The 21946-nt window shown below is 39.8% G+C and overlaps 1 protein-coding gene across 1 annotated transcript in view; it reads left to right on the top strand.

Annotated features, from left to right (window-relative positions):
* ZSWIM6 (zinc finger SWIM-type containing 6) overlaps positions 1-20530 on the top strand; it is a 72470-nt gene extending 51940 nt beyond the window's left edge. The window contains exons 5-14 of the mRNA XM_075183085.1: positions 6610-6789; positions 7139-7315; positions 7528-7674; positions 8844-8990; positions 11258-11518; positions 12315-12450; positions 13416-13573; positions 14602-14765; positions 16379-16460; positions 17722-20530. Of these exons, the coding sequence (XP_075039186.1) occupies positions 6610-6789; positions 7139-7315; positions 7528-7674; positions 8844-8990; positions 11258-11518; positions 12315-12450; positions 13416-13573; positions 14602-14765; positions 16379-16460; positions 17722-18584 (2315 nt within the window). The 3' untranslated portion in view covers positions 18585-20530. The remainder of the gene's footprint in view (positions 1-6609; positions 6790-7138; positions 7316-7527; positions 7675-8843; positions 8991-11257; positions 11519-12314; positions 12451-13415; positions 13574-14601; positions 14766-16378; positions 16461-17721) is intronic.
* Positions 20531-21946: the final 1416 nt, after the last annotated feature.

Here is a 21946-nt window from a genome sequence, read left to right as displayed (position 1 = left end):
TATCTGGAATGCCTGGTTTTTCCAAATAACTGGTTTTCCCCCAGTTTGTAGTCTAAAATACACTAAATTGCATGTGAAATTGCCCATGGTTCCCCACACTGCACCTGGCAATTCCCTGCCACAATTACTGTGTAGCAATGCTCCTCTCTGTACTCTGTGGTTGTGAGTTTCATGCTCTTTCTGGGGGTTGGAATGTGCAGGGTCCAGATATAGATCTGCCACCTGCACTGTGGCACTTTCTTCTGTGGGGGATTTTCCCTGTACACATGTCTGATTTGTGACGGTTATCTGTTCTAACTAGCGGCTTCCTAAACTCTTATTTTGAAAGAGCGGTTTGGTTCAGTGAGTGAGAACCTGTCACATAGAGGTCCCATTCTGTTACAAAATATTATAGTGGACGGACATAGCCGTTACATACTGCAGCTCCTTCTATGGTTAGATGCAGCTATTTACACAGTTCTAATGTCCTCAACCATATAATGTATTTATATGGTGCTGACCTTCTGCAAACCAAATGTCAAAGGCCATAACCTACACTGAAACCAGAGGTTCAGAAATCTACGCACAAACGAACGGACGCTTATGTGCGAGTGTTAAATGCCTGTTTCAATCCATCAAAACCTTTACTTTGTCCTCTGACGGTGTTCTCAGAACTTCACTGCAGCACAGTGTACAGTGTATATAATAAGAGCTCCAATCGAACTCCATTATAGTCTTCACAATAACGCTTCTGAGCACAATTGGTGACAATAAGTGTTTTGTTCTTGCACCAGTTGTGTGGACAGCAACACTCATTTTTTTTTTTGTTAAAATACATTATTGGGGGCAGATGTACTCCCCTAAACATCTGTGCGAGGCACGGATATTTTTTGATGGAAGGAACGCTGATTTTTACTGGTGTCCCATAGAGGTGCGAACGAAAAACTGCGTTACTCTTTATCGTTATACCTGAAAAAGCCGCATCTGATATTAGAACAGATTAAATTGTCAGTGATGATCCTAACAAGTATTAAAAATGCACTTTACAATGCGTACGTATAACTTTGTATCTCTGTCATTAATAGTACTTCAGACTAAAGTCTAATATATAGTGAGAATCCAGTGTTCACAGAATCCCCTGTCCTGTCTCTTCCTTGGTCAGAAATGGGATCAGAGTGCATCTATGAATTAGGCTTATGAAGCCTAAAGACCTCTGCTGCAACGTGAGCTTTCACTTATTCCTTCTTATTGAGTTCTTCAATCCAATATTCAGGAAGATTTTTGGCTTAAGGAACAACTATTGACATCAAATATTGCGCAGTCGTCATCTGCTTTTCTTTTTTTTTTCCCCTTCTCCTGAATCTGATGTTCTAGAACTGTGAGCGCCTATTAAAATGTAACCGAGGGAATACGTGATTGGCAGTGGTATGTCCGCCACATGTTTTCAGAGTCTGCGTAGGGTAAAGTCTTTTTTTATTAGATGCTTTCCCAAGAGATTTCAGCGGAATACAGCAGAACAGAAGGAGTGTGTGGCAGAGGAATGTGACTGCCATCAAATCCTTCTCAGAACGACTCTTATCTGAAACACTTTTTTTTTTCTTTTTAGCTTGAATGTTAATGGCATAAATGATAACTCTTTACACGCTTCCCACACTCATGGATGCCTTGGAATCCTTAAAAGCCAACTCTCAATCATTTGTGTAACAAAGAGGCTTATGTGAAATTCATGTTAACCACTGACTTGATGGCAGTCCTGTAGTCTGTATTGGGTCTTCTGGTGTTACCAGGGTTATCTTGTGTATAATGTTTTTACATGTTCTTACTAGTGTATTTAGAGCTCACTGTAGGCTTCACTATGTGATTGCACGTAATTAAATGCTGAAGCATTGACGGAGTGTAGGGCAATGTGCATGTAAACCTGCAGTGGGTATGAGCCCTTTGCTTAGAACCTGGTTACATAGAATTTGACAGCAGATACGAACCACTTGCCCATTTTTTTTATCCTATGGTAACCTCCACCCTTATTTAATCCTTATTTATTTTTAAGAATATCTTTGTCTATCCCAAGCATGTTTACATTTATCTACTGTATTAGCCTCTACCACCTCTGGGAGTCTTGTCCACGTATCCACTACCCTTTCTGTGAAGTAATTCTACTTCCAGTTTTAGTGCACACCCTCATGTTCGAATATATCAGGTGTTTTTAATAAGGTAAAGGAGGGGAATAGAAATATTCTAACATATTTATCATGTCCACACTTTCTCTTCTCTGCTCCAAACTATACATAGTAAGATCTTTTAGTCTTTCTGGGTAAGTTTTGTGCTGTAGGCCATGCACCAGTTTAGTTGCCCTTATTTGTACAGTCTCTAGTGCATTTATATCCTTATGGAGATATGGCCTCCAGAATTAAACACCGTATTCTAGATGAGGCCGTACCAATGACCTATATAGAGGCATTATTACTACTTTCTGCTACTGATTCCTTTCCTTATGCAACAAGCATCTGCCTTTAAGTCGCCTAAAATAGTGACTCCTAGATCCCTTTCGTCCTCGGTAGTTTCCATTCTAGTGCCATTAATACTATATTCAGCGTTTTTGGTTTGAGACCCAAGTGCACGATTTTTACGTATTTTGGCATTAAATTGTAGTTGCCACTCTTTTGATCATTCCTCTAATCTACCTAGATCGCCAATCATTTGTTTTACCCCTCCTGGTGTGTCTACCCTGTTGCATATCTTTGTGCCATCTGCAAGAAGGCATACTTTCCCTTCAATACTATTTGCAAGGTCACCAATAAAGATATTAAAACCACTGGTCCAAGTACAGATCCCTGGAGTACTCCACTTGTAACTTTTCCCTCCTGTTAATGCAATAAAGTCAGTAAGATGTGTTTGACACGATCTCCCCCCAGTAAATCCTGCTAGTGTGTAGGAGTGCTTTCGCTCCGTCTCCTATTCATTTCCATAGAAACGCTAATTTTCCCAAGTGATCTAGGAGAAAACAGGAAGTCGGCCAGGACTCCAATGTCCGATTTGCGCTACTGCGCATGGCCAGACCTCCGAGACCGGAAGTTTAGCGTTTCGCGCTTTCCAGACAGTGAAGGGGACAGTCGCAGCTTTAGAAGCTATGTGACGCATAATATATAATTACCACAAGGTGTATGTCAAACCTGCCTGCACCTGTACACACAAGTGTATTAGAATCTGCATACCAGCATATCTACATACAAGGGTGTACTGTATAATCTGTATTGCCTGATTGCTGCAACTGTTACTGCTGAATGCTGCTGTACTACAAGCAACGGTCAGTAACTGCATTCATCTGTTATCTTTAAATAAACAGCAACCTGTTTAAGTTACAAAAGTGTTGTGGCTTAACATCCACATTAACACCGCTGAACACCTTTAGTAACATCAGAACGGTATAACCAACAAATCCATGCGGTTTGGGATCCTGTGAGTTATCGGATTCTATATTCTGCAACGTAAGATTGTTTCCATCCATTTCCCTACTACTGCTCTAAGACTCGCTGGTCGGCAGTTGCTTGGTAAATCTCATCTGCTTCCTGCATAGCACAGGTGAAGGCTGAGAGCACAGTAGATGTATCCTAGATGGCTTGTCCTTCCACCAGGTTTATCTACCCTCCCCTGTTCCTCCTCCTCTTGTACATACATTCTATGGACACTAGTGTTGCTTTATGCCATGTGTATGTATAGATAGGTTTGTAAATATAAAGTAGTTTGTTTGGATTTAGTGCTGTAGCATTGGGAAGTACACACAATGGTTATGGCATCTATTTTATTGTGATATATAACCCGTGCACCTTAAGAACATGGTCTAAGGTCTGGTGCCGTATTGTGTCCTGGGCACTAGTATCTGAACCTGTGTCTTGACATGTTTTAAATGTGATGTATCATTGCTACATATTGTACATGCAGGTGCCCAGTCTACAATTGCAGAAACAATTCAGCAACATATAGCCCTGAACTAACACTTGTGTTCTCTTTTCCCCTCTGCAAGTTGGATGTATGAGGTGTAGTTCATTCCACAGTCTTTCTGCATCAGTACGTCTCACATCGTTGTGGGCACCCTGCTTCTGCCACTATACTCTGTGATACCAGCTTCTCACATCACACTGCCTTCACAAACCTAAATCTATGAGTGGGCAGGTTCTGTACACTCATTTACTGGAATCTGTGCTACTCTGATCATTCCTATGGTCCGTATTTTGTTTTTTTTCCCATCAGTTTGAAATTTGGGTAAATGGATAAAATAAGTTCAGTTCTTCACCAAATTCTCCTTAAAATAATGGTGATAGGACAAGATGCTGAACTATGAAGCAATAAAAAAAGTGTGTCCAATAGGTGGTAGCATGACCAGTGGTCAGCAGGGACTGACCGGATTGTATCTTTACTAGGCTTTAGTTTTACTGATCAAGGTCACTGGGGGAGGGGGGGGGGGTGTTCTGCTGTAAAGTATACACCATTTTCCATCATGGCTTAAAGGTTCAGTCTTACCCTGCTGAATCTTCAATTGATAGTCGTACTGTCCTCTCCCATCCCCCCCCCCCCCCTTATTACTGGCTCAGTGACCTCTGGGAAATGCATAATGTCTGCACAGAGCACAACACACAAGACCTGTAGTGCACGGTCGCATCTTAGGCCTGCTTCTTAGAGGCCCTATGGCATTTAAATGGTTAAAATGTAGCTCTTGGCGTTCAAAATCATTCCATTATTTCCGCCGCCTGCTTGCAGATAGGTTTTTGGCCGGCGTATGAAGCGGGCAGGGATGTGCCTCTGATGTCCTTGCTCAGAATGCCTGTTATGCAGTTTCTTGCCGATTCCACTGCTCCAGCAGATTGTTCAACTGATTGAGCAAATGTCCTCAAGTGTGCAAAACGCATCCTTTAATGAGCAAATGAAGTGTGGCTGAATAGCACTTTCAGACATCTTCACGCTGCTGTCAGAGTTCACATTGGTGAAGAGACAGCTGATTAAAAAAAAATAAAATCACTCCATGTGAAAATTGCCTTGTTTGAGACCTGGATGCACTCGCTCACCAGTTATGCAGTGTCAGGGATGCAAATTGTGAGCCAATGGTATGTGTGAAATGTCAGCACAAATTGGATTTCTTGCAGTTCTTCAAAGGGAAAAAAGAATGTTAAACAAATTTATTGGTTAACCTAATTACTGAAATGACAATAAAAAGGAGTCTGCTCCCATTAAAATCCATTGAGATCTTGATGAATGATGGGTGAGTGACTTGTGGTCTGTAAATGAGACACTGAATAATTTGTCTTTTGTGTGGTTCAGGTATGTCTGCGATAATTTATTCACATGCGAGCTTTCTGCTTGTTTCCTCCTTGGCATACTGCACGTGACAGATCTGTTTAATAATATAATGCAGTTTGTCCTGTGCCATGTCTCTAATATAGAAAAAAACAGATCTATGTCATATGCTTACCGGAGTTTCAATATAGATGTTATCATGTTATGTTTTATATGGGCTGCCTTCAGGTACTCTGATTTCTTTCCACAATTCAAAATCATACGTAGGTTAGTTCATAAATAAACATTGCACACTTCACCAAACACTGTTAAGTGTAGATCTGCAAACTATGTACACTGTACAATATACATTCTGTTCAATGTATGTAATAGGAATGATGTGCACTTAACATTACAAGGCAATAACATCATATGTATATTTTTCTGCGAGAAGATACTGGATCTGGTAGTGGTGGGGGGGGGGGGGGGGGGTTCTTTGTTCCTTTAAATGGAGGATCCTCTGATTTTTTTTTTAAAAAAAAAAACCTTATTTCTTTATTTTAAATTTTTTTTGCAGTCACACAAAGCAAATTAGGTGCTAATGTGTTAGGTGCTTGGCTTAACTGCTGTGCAGCGTTATCAGGTACTGTCCCAGAAACCAACTAATACTTGTAAACCTTGCACTTAACAGTCACACAAAATAAAGGAATATGCTAAATGTGACAGGTATGCTATTGATTTTTATTTATATACCAGTTACATTTAGCGTGCTTGCAATATACTATATTTTGTGTGACCTTTATTCTTGAAGTATAAGGTTTACAATAAATACCAAATATAAACGTCACTTAACAGTGCACTTGTATGTTCGTCTTTTTCTGCAGCCGAAGAATTCGGTGCAATAGCTTACAGCGCCCCCATTAATGTAGTATGTGGGTAGTGGTACTGCAGGGTAGAACGCCACCTTTCAGTATACTTTCTAGCATTGGTTTTCTTTAGCATCGGGATATCTTGCCAGCAGGTTATGTATTACGTTTTTATTTTGTAAACGTTGTTGCATCTAAGTTCTGCATTGTGTAATTTGCATCTCTGCTATGTAAAGTATTGGTTGCTGCGTTTAAATGGGTCATTCACAATCCAATGGGGGGTTTCATGCAAAGTAGCAATTATTCAAGACAAACTTCACCTGGTCCTCATCACGTTCACGTTTAACTGTAATATGTTGAAGTGCCCTCCAGAATCGGATGCACTGTTCTGAAACATTTAAGGGCACTTGAGGAAATGGGATTGTGGGTATGCTTGAATAAAGTGTCTGTCAATACCAGTCATTCTCATGTCTGTTCTCTTGCCTATTTCTGCTAGGTGCTCTATGGATGTGCATAGTCCTAAACCCCCACTGCAAGCCCGAGCAGAAGGTCAGTTGGCTGAAACAGCTGAAAAAATGGAACAGTGTGGATGTTTGTCCCTGGGAAGATGGCAACCACGGAAATGAGCTGCCCAATTTAACCAATGCCTTGCCTCAGGCTGGAAACGCCAGCCAGGGTGAGAAAAGACATCGCTGTGTATGGAATGCAAAAAATCATTAAGTTGTGTATTTCACAGACCACGTATACCAGTTACATTCCCCTAATTCACGTATAAATGTGGTCTTAACATCTGGATTTCTCAATCTCTGCTCTGCGCAAACCCAAGTTGCTGGGGTTCCTTAGTTTGCTAAAATGCAGTTAGAAACAAAGCTCACTAATATAACTAACCTCCCAATTCTGATTTCCCTTTTTGTAAAGCTTGTTCCACAAATTATTACTGTTTTGTTTCATTTCCGCATAGCTATGTATTATGCAATTAATAGAACGGTTATTTCATAATATATTCTGTCACTATGTGCCGCCAGATTCCTCACATCGGCCTCATCGAACAGTGTTCACACGAGCCATCGAGGCGTGCGATCTCCACTGGCAAGACAGCCACTTACAGCACATTATCAGCAGCGACCTTTATACCAACTACTGTTACCATGACGACACTGAAAACTCACTCTTTGACTCTCGTGGGTGGCCCCTCTGGCATGGTAGGTTACGCAGCCATAAAGGCTGTTCTGTGACTTGCTGCTTTGTTCAGATTTCTATGGAGTTAAGGAGGAGTGGTGGGTAGATGAAATACTCAGCAATAAGAGCTGATTTTGTTCTACTAGGGCCCTGTAGGGTAGGGGAAAAACCTTGTCATAATGCTAGGAATGGCTGGGACAAGCCATCGCTTTAACATCTTCTGTCTTCCCTTCAGAGCATGTCCCTACGGCGTGTGCGCGGGTGGACGCACTAAGGTCACATGGCTACCCACGGGAGGCCCTCCGACTAGCAATAGCCATTGTCAACACTTTGAGGAGACAGCAGCAGAAAAGAATGGATGTGTTTCGGATACAGAAGAAAGGTATGGAATAAGTTTAAATATTTGCCCTGACATGAGTTCTGAGTATATATTGCCTTCATTAAAGGGAGAAAATATGTGTATTTCCACACTGCTTTATCGGAGTTTGTTTTGTTTTTTTTGTCTTGTGTTTTGTTTTGTTTTTGTTCTTTTTTACAGTTTATATAGGGAAGAGTTTATTCTCTGAGCATTTGAACCTGGTAATTGGTGGAATCTGCCCTGTTTTTTATATTTTTTTCATATTTTCAAATGAACTATTGTCCTTAAACTGCAATAGGTCTGCCACAAAGTGACGACAAAATCGTAGGTTAGCAGCATGTGGCTCTAGCTGCTGGGGAACTAGAAGTTTCAGCATTACCATTACCAGCAGTCTGGCTGCAAGATATGTTGGGAATTATTAATCCCTAACACTTCCTTTTTTTTTTTTTTTTTTTTTTTTTTTTTAGTAAACTGTTCTAATAAGTAAAATGTATGTGTGTAAATGCAGTATTGCGACCTTTTCAAATTGAAGTTCCTGTGATATGAATGGTATTGTGGGTTAGAACAGTAGTTGGGCCACACATACTGAAAGGGTTAATCTGTTCTTAGGGAAAGTCTATAATTCAGCTGCTTGGAGATGAATGTGGCGCTCTCCACAGATCACATGAATAATACAGGACAGAACTCCAGAAAGATTTCACTCTGCCTCAGAGCTGCTTTGAACACTACAAATGCTCACACTGTGTCCACTTCAAGTGTAGGTGGAGCAGTTTCAGGAAATTAGCCGTGTTGGTTTCCTCTTTGAACATTTCAGACTCTTTTAAATGCCATAAAATAGCACCAGGAACTAATACTAAGCCAATAAGTATTCTGATGTGCCACAAGGTTATGTTTAATTTATGCCCATCAATGTCTTACAGTGTTTTGCATATTTTGCTGGCATCCAGCCAATGATCGCTTCATTCAGAATATATATTGTGTATATTAGAATATTTCTAGACATTTCTCAGTGTTTTCTGGTCTTAAATGCCAGTGGTACATGCTGAGCCAGTGCCACTTATAGGCAGCGGTTACTGGAGTCCTGGCTCTGGGCACAGAATGGCTGCATCCAGTCTCCATGACTAGCGCATTGTTTCAGCCGCATGATGTTTCTTCTTGTGATTGACGTTAATTCAGGTTTATTTCTCTGATAGAGCTCCTTCACAAAGGCGTCACCTCTATCACCAATCTGGAAGGCTGGGTGGGGCATCCTTTGGATCCAATCGGTACTCTCTTCAGCAGTCTGATGGAGGCCTGCAGAGTGGACGACGAGGGATTTCATGGGTTTCCAGATTTCACAGGTAAAGTGTCCTTTAATGTTGGTGCAACCGTACGCAGGTCAGAAAAAGGCTGCCTGCCTTAAGGACAAGGGTCTATGTACCAGTCCACAGTAGGATTTTTTTTTTTTTTTTTTTTTTTTTTTAACATTACTAATGGTCTAGGATGGGAGTAAATGTACAGAAAACCCCATCACATACACACTGCACACTAATTACAATTGTACCATGCTGTATGATTTGGATTCCTCAATCAAATCTCCTTTAGCAAAGGTGAATTTGATAAGACTGTTTGTTTTATAACCAGATTCCTTGTTGATGAAATAATTGTGACACAAATGAGCGTCACTGCTCAGCACACAGTACAGCTTGCTATGATTTCCATAAATGACGGATACCCACTGCTTGTAATGAATGATTGATGGCGTTCCAGCTGCAGTTTTATTAACTTCTAAGCAGGTATTATTGAGATTTGTCATGAAGCATTGTGTGCGGCTTTCACGCTGCACACTGCAGCTTCCAACAGGAAATTAAATTCTCTCTTCTGACTTCTTTATGGTGGTAGTCCGTGGCAGATTGCAAAATACAAATTATGCAACCCTATTCTATATATTTTATATAGGCTTTTTCTGCTGTCTTGCTGTAAGTGTGCCCTCCACATTGGAAACTGTTATATCATGAGCCATGGGGCACCAGATGTTACTGAATTGATAGGCTGAATATAGGTTTAGCCAACAAAATGCTGCCTCCACTTTATCTGTCATTGGTACACAGTTTATGTGATGGTGCTTGGAGCATTTGTCATGTTTCTAAATGTATTTATAAAACTATGATCCATAGTGATGCCTGGACCGGACCATGATCATTCTAGTGTAGTAAGAATTTATTTTGCCGTTGTTCAATGACTCCAATTGGTGGTTCTATGTAGGTTGTGTTGCATATCTGACATCCGGCTCCTGCGCAGTTTGTGATTCCACAAGCTGCGCAGGGAAATAAGGCTTAGACATTGAGTACACAACATTCCCATCATGCACTCCGGTTTTTGTTTTTAAGTTAAGTTCCATTCATTTCAAGTTCCTCCTGTATCAGATTATAATTGTCTTGTGGAAACCTGGCCGTATCACTTTGTTCTTTCGCTTTGGATTTCCCTGGGGTAACGTCATGCAAGCTATCAAATCTCTGGTGCACTGCCTGGGACCTTTTGATCTTGCAGTTAGTCACGGCAGTTCCTCCAGAGATGAGCGTGCATTATTTGTGGAGCTCCACATGCCCAGAATATGTAACCAAGACATTGGATGATCTGGAACAACCACATCTCTACCTCCTACCTTCCAGTTATGGAGAGGATACAACTGCAGAAAGATTACATGTACCTTTGTAGTAGACCAAGTAGAAGAATGTTGCATGTGACCACGCTGTCCTACTGAATTAACAATCCACTTTCAACCCTAGCAAAACCGTGGGCATTTTTGATCTGCTGTTTGGCGGGTAGTGGCATTGGGGACTAAAGAGATTAAATTATGTGCTTACATAGCAGTATGAGTCCTCAGTGCCTTGATCTGGGATTCTTAACAAATGGATATCAGCTGAAGTTGCTTGCTGTGGTTTAGTTTTCCATAACCCTTTTCCATAAGTGTGTGTTATGAGTAGGTCAGTTGGATTGAGGTGTCCTTATGTTACAACACCCAATTGGTTAAATGTAATCTAATCTGTTAATAAAATGTGACTTAATTACGGTTGGCAAAGCCAACTCCCATTGCTTGGTGTCATGACTGACAAAAGTAAATGGACCCTAAACATAAAATAAGTTGCTGTGATTGACAGCATCCTATCAAATCCAGAAAGAAATATGTAAAACATGTTCATTTTTATTACACAGTGAACAGGAGATCTGTTCAATATCATAAAATGTTTTTAGGTACAATCTTGTTGAGCAATCGGCATATTTTGATTTACATTAGTCCCTGTCCCATTAGAACTTGGAATCTCGAACAGGTATACACACGCTTGGGACAGTTAACTTGCCTGTATAGTTTTGTACTGCGGAGGAAAGCCACTCGAATATGGGCAGGCATACAACCTCTGTGCAGATCAGAATCAAACCCAAGGGCCACAGTGACACACAAAAAAGCATTTAGATTATTTTGCTTCAACTGGAATATTTTCAGTTGCCTGAAAATGTATTCAGATGTGTCCTCTGTTTTTGGGCAATTGGCCATTAGCCAGTTTTAGTCAGGTAATTTTCTATCCATGCCTTAAGCTCTTTGTTGGTGTTTGTTTCCTTGCAACAGATGGCTTTGGGCATTGCAGATCTCTGGAATACCAACACCTGTCTCCCCACAAGTTCCTGGAAGAAGGAGAGTCTTACTTAACGCTGGCTGTGGAGGTAGCACTGATAGGACTGGGGCAGCAGAGAATTATGCCAGATGGCTTATATGCACAAGAGAAGGTCTGCCGGAACGAGGAGCAGCTAATTTCTAAACTGCAAGAAATTGAATTGGATGATACGCTGGTGAAAATCTTCAGAAAACAAGCAGTCTTCCTGTTAGAAGGTAAGGAGCTGAGACAATGTGCTTCATATGTGACACCCTGCGGTATCTAACCTTTCAGATTACTGTAATGTATTTAGGTTTTCCATATGCTCTATTAGCTTTCTTATACATTGCTTTATCGTGATGGTTTTGGATTCTCACCAAAGACCCTATGTAGGCCGTTTTGTTTTGTTGCCCATGGATACAATGGTGTTCTGTGAGTTTGTTACCATTCTGTCCATAGAGCAATATTCCATCCACTGTTGAACACCTGCTGCTCTGCCCAGATAATATAACAGCCAGGGCTAAAAGCACTGGGAAGCAAGAAAAGTAAATCTGTGAAAAGCTTAAGTAGGGAAATGTGCAGATCTGTTTGGTGGATTGTAAATCAAATATATTCATTCATTGATCTGTTCTAATGCAGATTAATTGTTCTATTACAGCTTCAGGATTTTCTTCAGAGGGTCCCCCAGCCCCTGTGTTTATTAGCCTTGTATTAATGCTAATAGAATTTAGTGTTGCTTTAAATTGCCTCTGTAAGCTTTGTACAATGAGACCATTTATTGCAACCCTACAGCTAGGACTGCTGTAAAAGTATAATTTTGTTTTGTCCCCCCAATCATTTTGGTTTACTATAAGGTGACCGGTAGTGATCTCTGCTACCTTAATTTTTTATTTTTTTTTGCATGATGTCAGGTGTATTAAGAAGCACAGACAACATGCGCCTTCACAGCACAATCCCCCTCCCGCTTTGCTCTGCCACTACGTACATGGGGACAGGCAGCACACTGAACTAATGTGTTTTTTCTCTGCACAGCTGGGCCATACAGTGGTTTGGGTGAAATCATTCATCGGGAGAGCATTCCAATGCACACATTTGCCAAGTATCTCTTCACCTCCCTCCTACCTCACGATGCTGAACTGGCATACAAGATTGCACTCCGAGCAATGAGGTATGCATCCTGATGTCTATGACCACTACTATTATCCGAGTGTATTTACAATTGGCTCTGTAGCATTTGTCTTCTACCTGCTCCCAAGAGAAGGTCCAGGGCCTTTGTCCTGCCTGGCACTGTAACTGGGGGAAAGCATAGCTTTCAGTAGGAATTCTGCAAGATATGGCTGTTCTGGCAGTGTTTAATCTCAATGCTGCTTCTGCTTAAACCACAACTAAATCATTCATCAATGTTGTGGAATTCAAGGGTTTTGATTTTGTTTGATCTAATAAATATGGTATGGTAGATGAGTTATATTGAGAGATTAGAGGGTTTTTTTTCCCAATGCATACAGTCGGTTAGTTCCAACTTGATTTCTTGTTTGGGAACCTGTTATGTACATGGGAATATTTTAGGACATTGTTTGACAAACTGGTCACGCCAGCACAGAGTATGAGTAGACTGCAATAACTGAGGGAGGTCCTCATGTCCTCTGAACCAGTCTGAATGAAGGTAATGGATCACTGTTTAAGAGCTTGGTATCCACCAGCTGGCTGTTAGGGCGAGTTTCATATTGGGAGTCTAAGGTCCTGGTCACTTAAGATTATCTGACCAGGTCATGCTCCAGTTTGAGCAGCTGGAATCACTCAGCTACAGTTTGAATGTAGAGCTATAGAAATGCACCTCTTAACTTAAGTGAAGGAATGAGATTTGGTCAACTTCACTTTGACAGAATATAGTGTAATTCTATGATTTGGCAAGTGGGTTTGATTTAAACAATCTTGGGTTGCAAAAAGAATTAAAGTCGCTATTTGAAATCGATGTCTTAAAATGTAAAAGATAAAAATAAAATGTAAAATTCATGGGCACTAGTCATTTGACATTTTGTACTCTGGACATACTACATTGCAATGATTAGTTTATTTTATTCAAGTCCTTGGTTCAGATATTGAGCTTGTATTAAAGTCTCTCTTTCTGTGTAGGTTGCTAGTGTTGGAATCCACAGCTCCCACTGGAGACATGTCCCGCCCACACCACATTGCCTCAGTCGTTCCTAACCGTTATCCCCGTTGGTTCACCCTGAGTCATATTGAGTCACAACAGTGTGAGCTAGCATCTACAATGCTGACAGCAGCCAAAGGTACAGTATCTTATGAAGCCTAATTGTACAACTGGTATCTGAGAATAATACATCACACCACTTTGTACAAAAAGTGTTTTCTACGTTCAATGCCACAATACAGATAAATAACCCATGTTGTGCAGATTTGCCGTAACCCTTGGCAGCCAATCAGTTATCATCTTTCTTTGATCAAGTAAAACTTTGAATTGCTGATTGGTTGCAGTGAGTATATTTGCAATTTTACTGCCCTCTTCTTTTCTAGCCTGTTGTACTAGGGTTACTTATGCTCCTATATAAAAGTGCACTAGACGACTGGTTTGTTTTCTTACATACATTATATGCAGTGGGAAAAGAATACTTGGAATTTTTTTTTTTACATACTGCATCCCAGCCACTTGCTCTAATTTTTTTTTTTTTTATATACCAAATGAAGTTATAATGTAGTTGCTATGGGTTACAGCACCTAGATCGTATAAATACCCTATCCGGCATGCATTACGTTTGAATTCTGATAGCTGACTCTTCTCACTGCTAGCTGGTTTATGTACAAAATCAATATTGATACTTTTTCCAAAGTGCTAATATCCAGCGGTGTCTTTCCTAGTATGCTTTTGCCACCTACAGTATTGTCCATTTCTCTCCTTGACACTAGCTTTCTATTCTCCTCTTGTACTAAACGCCAACTTTGTTACATGGTTTAGCACTTTGTAGCTTTGTAGCACACTGCTTGATATTGACTTCAATCTGCATTTTCCAGTTAGCTTCACCTAGTGGCTACAACCTTTTTTATTTTCTATTCCTATTTGAATTTTACTTTCCCATTTTATTTTTTTATTTTTTATTTTTGGCAAATTCCTGCTTACTCCCTAGAATGTTATTTTCTAGTTAAGTGTTTGTGCATTAAAGCTTTCTTTGGTCAGCCGTGCTCGGGAGCCATATGGTTTCTGAAGTGTTTTCTTGACTGATGCCTGGGATGTGCCTAGAATGTGTAATTTCTTGTGTAGTGAATGCAGGAATTAAACGTCTGTCTTCTCTCCCATCTGCAGGTGATGTTAGGAGACTTGAAACAGTGTTAGAATCCATCCAGAAAAACATTCACTCCTCATCGCACATATTTAAACTTGCACAAGATGCATTTAAAATAGCAACTTTAATGGACAGCTTACCAGATATAACGCTTCTAAAGGTATCGCTGGAGCTGGGCCTTCAGGTTAGTAGACCTATCAATTGTGAAACGTTGCACAGCAGGGTTTGACTTGTTCTTCAGATAAATATTCAGATAATACCAGTTTGCAGTGGAGCATGCTGGGTGCTGTTATACCGCACGATACCTAGCGAGTCGGTTAACACCATGAGGTTAGGAATGTGGGGGATGGTCAGAGTATCTAACACACGTTAGCGTCCTAGATAACTCCCACCCTTGTGCTAATTGTAGGGAGCGATAGAAAATTCTGCTTACCACTTAGTGTTTCATTAAAATGAGATTCCCACTCAGATTGCATAGACCTATGTGTTAGGCCGTTATGAAGATTCCCTCTGCTGGCTGCAAGCAGTGAAACAATGTAAATGCAGTGCTTTATTAGTACTGTGGTTAAATGGGCTAATCGGTCTTTATATAATGTCAGACTGCTCTGGACAGACTTTAGAGCCTGCAGCTGTTGAGACATATTAAAACATATTGGTCTGCCTGACAATCTCGCACAGTATTATGCAGTTTGCACATTGACGGGCCAGAGAATATGCCTATGGATGGCGGAGATGTATAGGTTCAGCTTAATATTGAGTCCTCATAATGGTTATCTATGGGATCCTTAATATGGTTGCCAAACAGTGTGTGAAATCAGTTTCTGTATTCCCAAGTGGTATATTGCATAGATTCAAAATAGGCATTCTGTATAAACTGCATATTCCCAGATACATACAACATGTATGTTTAAATGGTGTCTGCTATTAGCAGTACTGTGAAGTGATGGAATGGAACGAATTCTAGGATTCTTGGTCTGTGGAGATGCCCAACATTCTGCAGTGTAGATTCTATCTGGTCATATTAGGGCCATATACAGCTTGTGGGAGAGAGAAAATCAATATACATGTTGTGATATATATTTGCATTGGTATAATGCTAATCTGTCAATTGATACCTTAGCATTGGGATAGTAGGCATATTTCTTGGCCAGAGTATAATTGTAGTTAGTGGTTGGTTTGCAAAGCACTATGGAGGAGATTGTCACCATCGGTAGCTTGAAAATCCCCTATTCAGGGGAATCTGGGAGCCATAGCGTGGATGAGTCTGTTTTCAGAGCATGCCATGGGCTAGTGCCAAGGCAATTCCACCTAGAGTTGGTAAAGCATTGACTCAGATAGATGTCTTGTAAATGTAGCTTCCCAGAAGTATGTTCTGAATAGGAGTGGTTGAATTGTGTAATGTCTCTATGGAGTATATTAAAAAGCTTAATGCTTTATATTAACAGATTACCAGCATTACAGAAGGGTACACATTTGCACTAAACCAAAGCAACCAATTGCACTTCTTGACATATCTGCAAACAGTGAGCAGCTGAAGCTACTGCACATATGTGCATGTAAATAGTCCTCATTGTTCCAGTACAGCAAACACAGCATTTATTTAGGACAGCTACAGTATTTTATAATAGACCTTATTTTCTATGAAGCGGTTTTGTAAGATGGCAGTTTGTGGTGGGAATGTGCAGTCACATTGGTTTGACGTGCATGTATTTAAAATATAATGGCAGACATTGGGTATGATTGAAGGACTTTTTTTTTTTTTTTTTTATTGTGTTTTCACTCACTTGTATTTTCTAGGTAATGCGAATGACCTTATCCACTTTAAACTGGCGTCGCCGGGAAATGGTCCGGTGGCTGGTAACATGTGCAACTGAAGTAGGTAGGTATCGAAGGGGTTTCCTGGATATAGTTTAGTGTTTAGTAAGTGCAGTTTGGGGATTTCCTGTGACAGTTGGTTTCCAGGGTGACAGCAACTCTGACCAAATATATTTTATTTTATCTTACTAACTTAATTTTGTATTTCAACACAACATAATCATGGGTGCCACACAAATTGATTAGAACTGTCATTTCTAGGTCAAAGCTGATTTTGTCATAACCAGCAGAAATGTAAGTTTTCTAGATATAAAGGCGATGAATGTAGAATAAAGCAATTTATCTAATAAAAGGTACAGGAGAGGATGTACATACTTTAAACTGGATTTAAAAAGGTTTTCCACCATTTAAAGTCTACATTCCAAAAATCTTGATCAGGTGACAGCAGAAACACTTTCTTCTGTGGTCTGTATTACACACATTCTTAGATTTCTCTAGAAAGTCAAGATGGCTTAAGTAGATGTATTATATTGTAGCTATATGCCCAGTAATACAAGCTGTTCTAATCAGTCAATGAGCACTGTACATAAGGTTTTCTTTGTGCCCTTGCTGTTAATCTTTTGAAAGTATTTTAAATGGGCTATCCTGTGTACAACCATATTACTACTATGGTTTGGCTGTGGCAAACTTTTTTGCTAATGTCTCAATATCATCCACGAAATCTCACAACTTGTCTGTCTTGTGCAGCAAACACGCACCGCAGTGCAGATGTCCTTACACCAGGCAGGATACGCTTTCCATCACTAGTTATCAAGCTAATAAATACATCATACAAGTGACTGTTTCTTATAAATGATCTTCTGTAGCTCCACAAGCCTTTAAATGAGTGAAGAATGGAGCAGACAAATTGGTGCCAAGACTCGCCCATATTGTTCTTTGAAGATATTTAGTGGAAAGAAGTCACTAAATTTAGTAGCGACATGTGGACGTTAAACCTGAATGCTGCCTGAATCGCTTGTGCAGTTGTGTTATGAGATTCACATAAGACTGCAGGACAATGTGAAATGGCTATAGTTAGAATTATTTGTATTAGAATTATTTGTATTTTTTTTTATTTAAAGTGCATTAATGACAAAGTGGAGATATTTTGTGGCTGAAGCAATTGTCTAGCAATGCTTTAGGAAGTAACACCTCTGCCTTTTTGAATGGCTCTGCATGCTCATGAACGTCTGATCGCTCGGCTGTGTCTTTAGATGACTAGACCATTTTAAAAGGCAATAAAAATATATTTTGACTCATTTTTCTTTTTTTCTTTCTGTCTGCAGGAGTTTATGCACTGGACAGCATCATGCAGAGCTGGTTCACTCTCTTCACTCCAACAGAGGCCACTAGCATAGTTGCCACAACAGTGATGTCCAACAGCACCATTGTCCGTTTGCATCTGGACTGTCATCAACAGGAAAAGCTGGCCGGCAGTGCTAGGACGCTTGCGCTTCAGTGTGCTATGAAGGACCCCCAAAACTGTGCCCTGTCAGCACTTACCTTATGTGAAAAGGATCACATAGCTTTTGAGACTGCTTACCAAATTGTCCTGGATGCTGCTACGACTGGCATGAGCTACACACAGCTTTTTACGATAGCCCGGTACATGGAGCACCGTGGCTACCCCATGAGAGCGTACAAACTGGCCACCTTGGCCATGACTCATCTTAACCTGAGTTACAACCAGGATACACACCCTGCCATTAATGACGTTTTGTGGGCATGTGCGCTCAGCCACTCTCTTGGGAAGAATGAGCTAGCAGCGATTATACCTCTTGTGGTCACAAGTGTCAAATGTGCAACAGTACTTTCAGACATTTTGCGCAGGTGCACTTTGACCACCCCTGGGATGGTGGGACTTCATGGGCGGAGGAACTCTGGCAAGCTCATGTCACTGGACAAATCTCCTTTGAGACAGCTCTTGGATGCCACAATTGGGGCCTACATAAACACAACACATTCACGGCTCACACACATAAGCCCTCGACACTACAGTGAATTTATAGAGTTTCTTAGCAAGGCCCGAGAGACCTTCTTAATGGCTCACGACGGACACATTCAGTTTACACAGTTCATTGACAACCTAAAACAGATCTACAAAGGGAAAAAGAAACTGATGATGCTGGTCCGTGAGCGGTTTGGTTGACAATGTGTGAATGGGGGAGGGGGGAGAAGGTTTGTTTTTACTTGAGCCTGCCTTTTTATCCTTTTTAACTTAAGAAAAAATGTCAAAACACAAAAAAAGAGCCACACCGGTATTATGTGTATAGTTAAATTGAGTTTGCAAACTAAATTGTCATGTTGTGAAAGTTTTTTTTTTTTTTTGTTTTTTTTTTTCTTTGTTCATTTATCTGTGTATGAGAGAGAGGTTTAAGGTTTGGTTTACACTGAGTATATGTTGTCGAGTGGCAAAAGCCCACATAGCTTTCCTGTTTCTGTATTCATTCACAGCCTCAAAGAAAACGCGAATGGCTTTAAAAGAAATACGAAAAAACCTTGAAAAAGAAAAATACCAAACTAAAAAAAAAAAAAAAAATCCTTAAACCCTTCATCCCGTGACAAGTACCTCGAATGGATCCAGCTTTACTCCTCTGTATATCATTCTTGCATTTCAGCATACGTAACACCACAGAACCCCAAATAATAATACTCGTAGATACAAAAGCAATTAAGGCTGACTTAACGTGGCTTTGCAACGCAGTTCATCTAAAAGCATGGCACCACAAGCATGTGGAAACTTAGCGACTGTCAACATACATTCTCAGGGATTATCAAGAAAAAGAATGAGAGCATTTATTGTACTGTATATATATTATAGTATATGTCTGAATATTGAAAACAAAGTATAACATTAACTAATTTATAAAGAAAATATTCTATGTAATGCAAAATACTTGAAGCTGCAGTAGCTTGGTTTTAAACAAACTAAAACACTTAAGAGGAAAACATATCAAAGTGAGACATGCGCCTCGCTTCAGTGTTGGCTGGGTGGTGGTCATAACATGCTGGTGGGATCTGTGCAGAGTCACCTTGGTTCACTGCATGGCTGGGCGAATTCTGGTTGGATAAAGACACTTTTATTTTTTTTATTTTTTTTCCGCCTTTATTTCTAAATCCGTAGGAATATATTACCTTAATATGCGCACACCTGGCATGTTTATTCTAAAGACATTGTGTACAGCCAGAGCCGCGAGCCTTAGCATTAAGAATATAATATGCCACAAAAAGGGGTTTGGAGCCTCCGAGAAGACAGATCTTCCAAGACACACTTTCAACACAATAACGCATTTAAAAATCGGTTCTCATCCATGACGCCTTGGCAGCAAGCTAACAATAAGCTAACCTGTTGTGCACAAATAACATTATATATATTTCTGCATAGGTATTTTGACTTTGTGCAGGACAGAAAGTTGTGTAGGTATGACTGTTCAAATTTTAATTTTACTTTTGTTTTTAGACTTTTTATTTTATTTTTCTTCCTCCTAGATTTACTCAAAAACAGCCTTCTATCTTGCCTTGTCTTAATGCTTTAAAATAACCAAACTGGAGATCTAACTACCAAACTGTTCATTATATAATTAAATACCAACTTATTGGTTACAATATTGTGTCTTTAATTTTAGCTGAATGGTTCTATATCCTTGTGCTTTCTAAAGCCGTTTTTGTTTTTTATGTTTTTGGTGCAAAAGTCTAGTGTCTCGTTCCCTTCATTAGAGAACATGCTTTAGGTATGTTTGTAAGTATTTTTGTTTAGAAAAGAGAACTTTCATGCTCTTCATTTTATTTATTATACTAGGTAAAAGGTTGTACTTCATCACCCCATGTAAACATGCTCATGAAGTTGAAAGTAATTCAGATTTGATACACTGATATCAATTTATTTATGTAACTAAATCACTGTTTTATAAACTTGTTAATGATCAACAATTTTTTTGTTTTGATTAAAATTAGTTTTTTGAAAGTTGATTTCGGTTTCCTTTTTGGTTGCCTTGGGACTGTTAATTCTCCTAAAAGGCACTCGAACCTCAATGTATTGTATGTATCTTATGCTTAAGCTCTCAACTATAAACAAACTTTGGTAGTATTATTGTCCCCTTTCTTTGCTGTCCTTCATTCTTCCAGTCTAGCCACACTGCTATGAAGTATCTACAGAACAACATTCGTTGGACGTAATATAGGACAGCAGTTCTAATCATCTAGAATGCCATTGTTACTAACGCCTTTATAAAAGCTAGGTGAAGTTCTGCAACAGGAATATTTTCTACGTAGAACTCATTAGGTTAATAAAAATAATTGGTTTTTTAAGGGTTTAAGAGATAATGAACTTTATATACTACAGTTACAGGAGTGAATGGCCTGTGTGGTTATTTTATTGATTGTAGTGACTACCCTCCCTAAATGTCTATAGTTATTCAAGTGTTTTTTTGCCTTGGCATTAACCATACCAATAACTTCAATATATGACATAGGAATTATTTCCTCTGTAGTGCAAAGTAAACTTCTGAAAAATGAGTGCAGAGTGAAAAGTGCTGCTGCTCATAGTGACCAATCAGATGTTTGCTTTTATTCTCTAAACTGCTCTTCACAAAATTACAGAATCTAGATGCTAAGGGTAATACCGCTTGTTTGTGTTTTTGGTTTTTTAAATCTTCCTAACACTTTGATTTCCTCTCTGCTTGTCAACCATTGCTTTATCAAAGGGTGTAGTTTGCATTGTCCTTGAATACTCGCCTATGTGTACAAGCCCTAATGCTGATAGAAGACCGTTACTTCCCCTCTATTATTTTGCAGATTTTAATGGAGCCCTGTATATATTTGTGTGTTTCTTTGGGGTTTTGTTTCTTCAACATTCCATGGCAGCCATCGCAATGGTAGGTTACCTTTCTACTATAGGTACAGGTTAAAAAGTAAAATATTGAAGGTAGCTCCTCTTTTCCCTTATGTCTCTTCTTGTCTCTAGTATTAGGTAGGTCAGATAGTGTTTTATTGTATTTCTGTGGTGCAGGGGATGACATTCATTGTGACCCAGCGACGCACCATGTGATGCGAGACCTCTAATTCCGGGAGCAGATCTGTGTAAGATTTAAAACTTAACTTCTCTTTGGATGTCTGTGGTTTGTGCATGGATGTGCAATTTCATAGGATACAGGCTACCAACAAACCCCAAATTGCAAATAGGGCACCTGGTTAGGAAAACCCTAAGCTGGTTGTGCTTTCTTATTTTGCATTTTACACTTTAATTATTCCTTCTGCAGGTTCTACAAGACTACTGAAGGACTGGACTAAGGACATCAAACTACAACAGCATACAGTTTGTGGAGTCTGTAATAAACTGATTCTGAAGGGGTTTTATTTACAACATGCAGGTCTCAAGCTAAGGGAAAAGCACAACACCTGAGCAGATTAAGGAGTTTATTGCCTGGATGATGGAGTATTTGTTATACAAGGGTGGAAAAGTTGCGTCTCAATGTGATTTGCTCCAGGGAATTTGTCAAGATTCATTACTAG

The sequence above is a fragment of the Mixophyes fleayi genome, chromosome 1, assembly GCF_038048845.1.
Source record: "Mixophyes fleayi isolate aMixFle1 chromosome 1, aMixFle1.hap1, whole genome shotgun sequence".
In the NCBI taxonomy this organism is placed as follows: domain Eukaryota; kingdom Metazoa; phylum Chordata; class Amphibia; order Anura; family Limnodynastidae; genus Mixophyes; species Mixophyes fleayi.
This window is presented reverse-complemented; position numbering and strand designations above follow the sequence as displayed.